This window comes from Thunnus maccoyii, chromosome 4 (genome assembly GCF_910596095.1).
Source record: "Thunnus maccoyii chromosome 4, fThuMac1.1, whole genome shotgun sequence".
NCBI lineage: Eukaryota > Metazoa > Chordata > Actinopteri > Scombriformes > Scombridae > Thunnus > Thunnus maccoyii.
The window spans coordinates 29,900,017-29,909,835 of NC_056536.1; the positions used below are offsets into that span (position 1 = coordinate 29,900,017).

The 9,819-nt window shown below is 40.5% G+C and overlaps 1 protein-coding gene across 1 annotated transcript; it reads right to left on the reverse strand.

Annotated features, from left to right (window-relative positions):
- Nucleotides 1–3,397: 3,397 nt before the first annotated feature.
- On the reverse strand, nucleotides 3,398–9,258 carry sox18 (SRY-box transcription factor 18). The gene is made up of 2 exons (XM_042407888.1): nucleotides 8,296–9,258; nucleotides 3,398–5,530 (listed from the first exon to the last, which is right to left on the reverse strand). Exons 1-2 carry the CDS (start codon nucleotides 8,678–8,680, stop codon nucleotides 4,119–4,121), a joined length of 1,797 nt encoding a protein of 598 aa, XP_042263822.1. The 5' UTR covers nucleotides 8,681–9,258; the 3' UTR covers nucleotides 3,398–4,118.
- Nucleotides 9,259–9,819: the final 561 nt, after the last annotated feature.

Consider the following 9,819-nt stretch of genomic DNA (forward strand, 5'->3'; position numbering starts at 1 on the left):
GCTCTGATGACCCATTTTTCCGGTCATGACTAATACCAAGACTACTGCTATTTGCATATTGAGCTCAAGTTTTACTTACTCAAGCAATAAAACTTCTCAAAATGTTCTAATCGTGATATTCTGACAGAATGAAATTGAAGATGGTTAATATTTGTATCCAACATCTACACATGATGATACCAACTAACTTTAAATGAACATTTAATAATTTGTTCTCATATGACAATTATTCTAGATGTTTTTGTGTTGTGTTGGTCTTCTCTAAGACATGAATATACAAGGATAATTGATTATTTTTTGATAAATTCTTGCTAACTTGTTGGTCCAAAGACTCACAAACCAGAGTGCAGCCTTAGAAGTGTTTATTTTGTAAAATTACTTTATGAAACAGAAGAGATCAATTTACAGCCAACCCACATTTTTCAAATATAAACACAAACAAAACCATTTTCTATACTTAGAAAATGTAAAAAGTGATCCCTGTCAGACAGCTTTAAAAGCATCACAGTGACACTTCTGGGAAAATCCTGGTTTTAATTTGTCGTTATATGACTGCTGAGAAAATGTCCTTTGTTTTAATCCCAAAATCTTGGTTGTTTCATTTTTTTTTTCTTAAGATAATTATTACCAAAAGCCCCAGAGTTATTGCACGACTCCAAAAAACGCCTGTCTCTCTGATGTTCTTTGTGTGTCACAGTAAATTAAAATGGAAACAAGACTCTGTTTGGTGTCAACAGAAAAGAATGTCAAATGCAGATGTAGAGGACTTTTTCTAATACTTCGAGCTTGAACTGCTGCTGCTCTGTGGCTCCATCCTCCAGAGGAAATGTTTGGAAAAATCTACTGTTGCTCTGTTTTCAACCAATTTCAACCACACAAGGAACGGTGTGGTAAATATAACTGGTTTCACTGTACAAGATACTTGATTTTGTTCTACTGTTTCATGTACAAAAAAAGTATTGTCTGTAGAACTAATGCAGAACAGATGCAGGGTAAATGCTTGAAGAGAGACCTCTGCTTTTTTGCTCCAACTGTATACAAAACTATTATAGGATAGATGCTACATAAACACATACAGAGAGACCTCTACAGTGGCTACAACTGTTGATTTTTCATTTTCTCAGCACAAACAAATTCCCGTTTTAATTTTCAGCCAAAAAAGTGAATAACAATGATGCAGCTCTTGTTTGCTGGTGCCACTGGTTGAGCAAAGTGTAACATGTAAGACCCATAAAGATCTACAAAAGATCTTTACAATTATAGATTTCCTTTTGAAGGCAAGTTTTATAATACAAAACATTTTGGAGGAACAACAAAAGAGAACAGTGGAAAACTCACTGCTTAGATGCTTTTATATTTGAATCATCTGAAAGGAATAGCTCGACATTTTGGCAAATATACTTATATTAGAAGATTGATTGATACCACTCTTACTGTATTTTTGGGTGTGATGCACGGAGCTGGGGTCAGAAGGTGATTAGCTTTAATTAGCATGAAAACTGGAGACGGGGAAACAGCTAGCCTTAATAAAAGTTCACTAATTGACACCTGTACTCAAACAGAAATGTGTTTTTTTTACAAGGAGTTGTGTGGTCTATTTCTGGGCAAACAACAGCCAGGAGCAGTAAATACCCAACATATCACCCTCTGTTACAAATGATTGACTTTACATTTCTGTTTTTGTGTGAATAAAACAAATGAAATATGTGTTCATTACAAAGTATTAGAGGTTCAGTTAGGCTGAGATTTGAATTGTGAAGAGAGCCAGGCTAGCTGTTTCCCCCTTGTTTCCTGTCATTATGCTAAGCTAAGCAAACTGCCTCCCAGCTCCAGCTCCGTACTTAGTAAACAGACATGACAGTGATATTGATCTTCTCATCTAACTCTTGGCAAGAAAGCAAATAAACATATTTCCTAAAATGTCAAACTATTCCTTTAAGTAAAATAACAATTTATGAAAAAAACAAAAAAAACACCTCTGTACAAATACATATTTAAAATTATAGACATTTGACTTTTAATAAGTAGTATTCCTTCTATACAGCTAAGACATTAAACCCAGTGCAAAGAGAACATTTCATAGTCTCAATTTCTCCTTCACATACTGCCGAGAGGCATAGCATCTATATATACAGTAAACGGCTACATTAAACCAAGGTCTCCAAAAATCATAAGACCTTGTACATGAACCATGAACCATGCCTTTCAAATTTGTTTAACTTTTTGTTTAAACAAGTGATATGTTTGTTATACCAGAGAGGCTTACTGGTTAAAAGGAAAGTCCTCTGAATCAGCATCATATCTTTGTTTTCCAAGGAGCAAAGCAACTTAAAACTTGCAGATTTTGGCATGGAGTTTGACATGAGGCCCTGTCATGGGCTGAGACAGAGAGGAAACGGCGTGTATCACGGTCAGAAAAAACCTGACCCGGCTTGTAAAACATCCTGATAGTTTGTGGGAGACATCAGTGGTCTGCTCTGGGTTCGTGGCCAAGGCTTTCCCGACAACATGGCAAAGAGATATGTGGCGGCTGGATCGAGTTCTCCCATCGACTCTTTTTTCTTTCCCAAGTTTGTCCTTCATTGTCCTTCATGTTCCCATTTAACAAACAAGATAAATTCATCTAAACGTCATGAAGCTCAGTGGAGATGAATATTTGTCTGATCCTGAGATGAAATGTCAAAAATGATAAGAGATGATGTTGAAGTTCATATTTGTTGATGACCACAGTACACACAGTGCAATTAAAGAAATAATGTTCTTTACATAATCTTTCAATAGCATGTACTGCCTGTCACCAGAGGGCTTAGAGTGCAGAGAAACAAAACCCGTGGAATAGGAAGGGGCTTAATGTCTTGCTCAAAGGCACTTCAACTAGGACAAGCACTTGCTGATATCCTACATCCCTGAAGACTGTAGGCCAATTCCCAGGTCATAAATGTATCCAGCTATTGATAAAGTCTTCCAGTTTATTAGCATTAGACATGCTGACACCCACATTTTTGTTGTAATCCAAAACCATAAGGCTCTGCTGCATCAATTAAATCACACAGGTTGGAAATAAGGTTTTAGCTCTGAAAAAACTTCTTGGTGACACAACTACTCTGGAGGTAAACCTCAGTGGTCAAAGAAAAAAAAAACCCTCATAGCTTTTTTTCAATTAAATAACATATTAACTGACCTGGCACAATTGATAACTAACTGAAAAGATTCTTTCTAATAATTAAAAGACTGTGATCATTCAGTAAATATTTTAATTGCAAGGTGTTCTCCAGCTGCCCTCTGTTTATCTGGCCACCACACTTTGAGAAGTGCCTTGAGTGCAAAAGTTAAAAGATATAAGCCTCTGACCAGAATCAGCACCCCCCCCCCCCCCCCCCCCCCCCTATCTGCTGTGCATTTGGATCAGTAGACAATATCTTGATAAAGAGCATCAAGGTTGGAGTGATGCAACATAAATGGTGACTTTTTTCTCCTTTAGTTAGCTAAAGCCATCATCATCTACTGTGCTAGCTAAGTGATTAATTGTAGGTGATTGCAAACACTGCCAAAGCAAACACTGCTGCTAGAGCTTCTGCCTACAAAGGTGCCAAGAGCCACAAGTCCTACAACCAACCCTGTGATTAGGCCATAAGTTATCTATGCAAACATTGATAACATGTTGACCATACTTGAAGTCTAAACTACCAACACTAGCACATAACTATCATGGAAAGCTGGTTAGCTAGCTGGCACACTGCTCAAGATCATGTTTAGGAATGCATTAATGAATGTAAAAAATAAGTAATTAGCTTTTATATTTTTATTTTTATTTGACAAAAGTGCCTTCTTTTCCAGTTATGTTTTTTCCAGTTAGCACATTTTCCAAAAACTGTGGGTTTTGGTTTTACCCAGCTGCTCATTTCTTTTTAGTATTTTTTAAAAAACTTTTTAAATTAGAGTGGGAATCTATGAGGGATAAGCAAGACATGACCATGACTTGACTGAAATTATGAGCCAAAACTAATCCTCCCGACATACTTCTTCCCTATCATATAACAATGGTTCAAATGAAACCAAACCTTGTATACTATGTAGTATACAAGGAGGTACATATAAGAGATGAGTTCATGGAGAATTTATCCAGTGATACAGGCACTGTAATAGACAGCACTGCTGGCATCAGAAAGAGCAGATATAAGAGGGCTGATTCCTTCATCACACCCACCAGCACCACTCATAATGCTACTGACATCCCTGTTAATGATACTGCTAGCACTGCTATTAATGCTACTGCCAACACTATTGCTACTGCGCCCAACCAGGACTTTGGACCCACCCCCACAACCTCCACCAAGTCCATAGGGCTCCTCTCGATTCCTTCCAACATTTACATACTGGTCAAATTCATGCCTGTCCACCTCGGACCAAAACTCAACAGAGGAAGAAGACCCCAAATGGCCGGAGGACTCTGGATTTGAAGGGTCTAAGTGCACAGGGGGGAGGAATGATGGGGGGATGGAGGAGGATGAGCAAGCAGAAGGAGATGTTTCAGGAGGAGGTGAAAGCTGCCCCAGGTGAGAAGGAGTGAAATGGGTAGCATTTGGGGCACTGCTCCCATACATTTGGGTGAAGTAGCTGACAGGAACAGTGCTCAGGGGAGTTTGATGGGATTTTATCGTCTCTGGGAGGCTGATGGAGGACTGGTGGTAGGAAACAGAAGAGGAGGAGTCAGGGAGAGGAGGTGGGCACTTGACAGGATTCCTCAAGGCAATGTGGTGACTGGCAGCATGAGTAGGATTTAACCTGGAGTTGACTGAACTCGCCAACACTGAGGTGACAGAGCTCATACTCGAGGTCATATTTGACTCAACTGAAGTCATTCTAGAATCAATTCTGGAACTTCTACCTGGACTTAAACTGGAAGTCATGCCAGAGCTTATACTGGCTCCAACACTCATTCCTGAACCCTGACTGTGTGTTGCTGCAGCATGCATGGAGTTATGGTGACTGTGGTTGTTGTAGTGATGGCTGTAATGCGGGTTATGATGGTGAAGGTGGTGGTGGTACCCACTCCAACCTCCCATCCCTGCCTCCTCTTGCATATGTTGGGGGAAGAACACAGACTCTCCAGCTCCATCGTCCAGAACATCCAAGGGGGACATCTCTGGAGTTGGCAGGCCATAGCTCTCTAGCTCTTGGTGTCCTGGGGCCTGGAGGTCCCTGAAGTGCCCCAGAGATGGCAGCAGGTGGTGGGAGTGGTGGTGGTGTGGAGGGTGGCCGCCTGGATGTCCATAGGCAGAGCCTCCAGAGATGCTTTCTGCACCCAAGGGGCTGATGCCAGGCCCTAACCCAAGGCCTGGTGCCCCACCCTGGGCTAAGCTGTGAAGCAGGAGCCCCGGCTCAACCCGCTTAAGTTTTTTGGTGGTCTTTTTGCGGCGAGGCCGGTACTTGTAGTTTGGGTGATCCTGGAGGTGCTGGACACGGAGACGTTCTGCCTCCTCCACAAATGGGCGCTTATCTGTAGCATTCAGGGCCTTCCATGACTGACCTGGAAAATATGGAGAAGGTTAGTTACAAAACTTTGACCAAGACAGAAGGTACCCAAGAGAAGGATTGCATTGTCTTTATCCCACTCATCTACACCAAATCATCAGTAACATCATTGGTTCCATCAAGCAATATAATCTACGTCAAAACTTACTGAAATAATCCAGTTTGTCCAAAATGACATTTAAATCAGCTATTAATCTATCTGTCAACCAGCTGCGTTTGGTTGACATGTTTATTTATTAAGAAACAAGAGAAGAAGACCATAAAGCCAACAACTCCACCAATTTACTGCAACATACTGTTGAGTGCACTAACCATAATGTATACAGTATAAAAATGCATTAGGACTATAAGAGCAAGCTTTTATGATGCCAGAGTGCAGGTTTTAGGATGCCACCAGTTGTCCACAGCCTCAGTTCTGTGTTGGTGCAACTGAAGCTTTTAAGTCAATATGGAATCCACATTATTATCCATTCAACTGAAGCCTAAATGTATTTGTAATCTAAGTGTAAGTGTTTAAGATTCTGCTTTGGGTGCCAGAATATCCTGTTGATCCTTTGAGAGGTGTGTTGGGTCTAATTTAATAAAACTGAAGTGCCAGGGAAACAAACAAACAAAAAACAACAACAAAAACTACAAATACAACAAAAATGACAATGACAGTAGCACTCACACTGAAGCCACTGACGTTCTCACTCAGAAACCACTCAAATGACACCCACAGTACCAGTCAAAAGTTTGGACACACCTTCCCGTTCACTTGAATAAGAAAGTGTGTCCAAATTGTTGACTGGAACTGTACATCACTACCTGTGAACTGCTAGAATGTTTATTTTAGATGGGTCCTGTTCCTGTAATGCCTAGAAAGGGAACAGTAAGGAAACCAGTATGTGTCCACGTGTATTTTAATTCAGATCAGTTGATGAAGACATGTCTCTACATGTTTGTGCGTTGTTTAAACTACTAAATTACTAAAGTAGAGCTCCTTCACATCTTAATTCTGGCAGGATTATTCAACACTGTTTCAGACACAGAAAGTACTGTGAACTGTAGTTACCTATCTGATGTATTTATAAATTGCATTAACACATATTACTTGTGTTATGGTACAACAGCAGCCTTCAGATTTGAGACGCATCCTTACTGCCACAAACTTAATAGTCTGAGTCTCAAGCTTGCAGTTGAGCTCCAGCAGCAGACTGCAGTTGCACTGAAGAGCTCTCAGTGTGGATATGACACATTGTATTTGTGAAGCAGGCTAATACTGAAAAGAGCCTGTCACTCTCTAAAGCAACAGAGAAAAAACAGTAAAAACTGCTCATCTTACTTTGTTTGGCTTTTTCATCATGAGCATGAAGAATTCTAGTATTATGGCGTAAATTTGCAATGAATGTAGACATTAACACATGTCAACTTTAATTACTCCTGCTTTTAACTTTCACAAACCGAGTCCAGTCTTTGAATTTAATCAATATAATCTGTGGTGCTTTGGATTTGCTCAAATAGCAATGCGTTAAAGTGGGTAAACACTGGACTTTATTTGTGTCAGTCGTATCTTACATAATGTCAATTTTAAAATCAAACCCCCAGTATAGTTAAAATGTGGTCGTAAAAAACTTTTCCTCACTGGAGGAGCGCAGCGGTTGGGGTCAACTTGGATTCATGCCAGTTACAGCGGATTCCTTATTTTGACAAAACTATGGCATTTGGAACATAATGAGCACATGGATGGACAGAGGAGAAGTGATTCATGCTGCAGGAGTGGTTTGAGAAGTTTCTCAATACATTTTGAAACTTTTTTTCCCCACTGTGGAACTACACACTAAACACTTTTTACACCTTTCCAGTGTGAGTCAGAGTCAATCACTGTAATATCATCACTTTAATGTGGAGATCTAGGCGTGAAATATTACTTTTATTTCACTACAAGTTGTTTTAGATAAAACATCAGGTAAACATCTAACATGGGAAGCTGTACAGTTGTTCTTCAGCCAATCATAATTCATTACAGATGTCAGTTTACTGCTCCAGGGGTAAAGAGTGAAGTTGTTAACACGTGAAACCTCTCAAACCTGGCAACACAGTAAGCTGTAAATCTGTATATGTTTATAGATTCCAACAATAATTCAGTAAATTATCTCCGTTCTTAAATAATACTTCCCCTGCAACTTACCTGTAATAAAATAAACCAACTACAATAGTCTATAAAAGGGCATACATATAGAGTTAATAACAGTCTTGAAATTTAGGGTTTTATTACAAAAGTATAGACTCTACATATAAACATCATGGGACCAGAACTGAATTGCTTTAAAGTTATATTTAAATTATGTATGTTTTTAGGCAGTTTTGTCAAAAAAAATAATGTAATATGCACACTGTGTAGTCATATAAATATGTATATTTGTGTGCCAGACATTTTTATTGCAGTTATTCTGATATGATGCTCTTTATGGTTTATATTGTGACTACAGTGACTCAGATGTGTGAGTTTTGTCACTGAGCAATAAAGCAAAATTGCAAAAATGTTTAGTCACAATTACATACCTTAAGTTATGTTATGATACTTTTGTTTGGCTGATATGTTGGTTGATGCTTCAACAAAGTTAAAATAAATGCAAAAAAATTAAACGACCTACGTCTGAACTTTTAAAAAGCTGCTAATCTTATCAGTCTGGATTCACTGGTGAGTTTTGATGCTCTTAATACAGTTTCATAAGTTTTTTGCCCTGATGAGGCTGAAGTTTTTGTTCTCTGTCTTACCGAGCATCTTGCTGAGAACAGCATTGTGCAGGTCGGGGTTCTGCAGGGCCAGTCGCTTCCTCTCATCTTTAGCCCAGACCATGAAGGCATTCATGGGCCTGCGGATCCTCTGTTCGCCCCCCACGGCCTTCCCATCAGCTGTGCCCATGCCTCCTGCCTGGGTCAGGTCCGGACTCTGTCCCCCTGAACTGGGTGTCAGAGAAATCCTCGGTTCTGCTCTCCTCATGTTTCCAGTTCCAAGGCCATCGGGAGAACTGCAGTCTCCAGAGAGGCTCTGCTCAAAACCCATTTCGGAATCAGAAGCAGGACTCGGGGTCCCAGATGCCCAGGGGCCCCTGAGGGACACCCGACTGGGATGTAAAAGACTGGGCTCAGTTAAATTCATTCCAGAACTGGACTCGGATTCAACCTTGTCTTTAGTCCAAGTGAGATTCTGAAAACGTCTGTCTCAGTTTGTTGGGTTGCAAAGTTCTGGAAAAAAATTGTAACTCAAAACAAAGAGGATTAAGATCAAGAGAGGAATTTGATGGATTTGGAGCACAAATCCCAAAGAAAAACATCGAGATCTGAGAGGAGAGGGAAGAGGAGAAAGAAAGAGAAAACAAACAAATTCTGGTGCAGGATATTCCCCCTGAAAATGATCCACAATGACTCTGCCTCTTTCTTTTCTTCACTCTTTTTTTTTTTTTTTTCTCAAAAGACAACAGTTCTTGTTTGGAGTGTGTGGTGTGGTGGTTTGTCCAAAGCTCGATTCCCCTCCGTCACTCAGGCCGTCTGACTCACTGTCTCTCGTCTGTCTGTCCTGTTTGAAAGTTTTGAAACTTGTGGCCAGATTTAACCAACCCACAGTGTGTATATATACTCCGCCCTGACCAATCAGATAAATATATAGCTGGGAATTTAACCAATAAGACGCCAGACAGGCGTGAGGGGAAGGGACGAGTGTGTGTGGGAGACAGAGAAAAGGAGGGAGGGGGGAGGTCCAAAACTTTGCCTCCCCCTCTTTCCTCCTCTGTGACCGCCACCCTTTCCTCCCCCCTGAAGCTTCACACACACACACACACACTAACACACACACACACCCTGTCCGCCTGTACAGGGAGATGTAATCAGAGAGATTCCATTGTTTCTGCCCAACTGAGAATGGAGCTTCTCACACACACCAATACACACATTCAAGATACACACGCATGCAAACAGACGCACACATACACTCATATACATAAACACTCAAACTACATGCATGAAACAAGCACACACACATTAAAACGAGACCGAGACAAGTTTGCGCACAAATGAGAGACGAAACAAGAATACTCACACATATAGTATGTGTTATATGTGTTAATGTGGGCTTACAGTGTGGGTGTGCCTGTGTGTGTGTGTATTTGAGGGCAGGACAGTGGTAACAGAGTCGACCACAGTCCCAACCAGAGCGATTAGTGGCTGAGCTTAACAACAACTAACCGAGAGAGAAAGAGAGAGACAGGCGAGCATATGGGCGATCAGGGGCTGGGTAAGGGG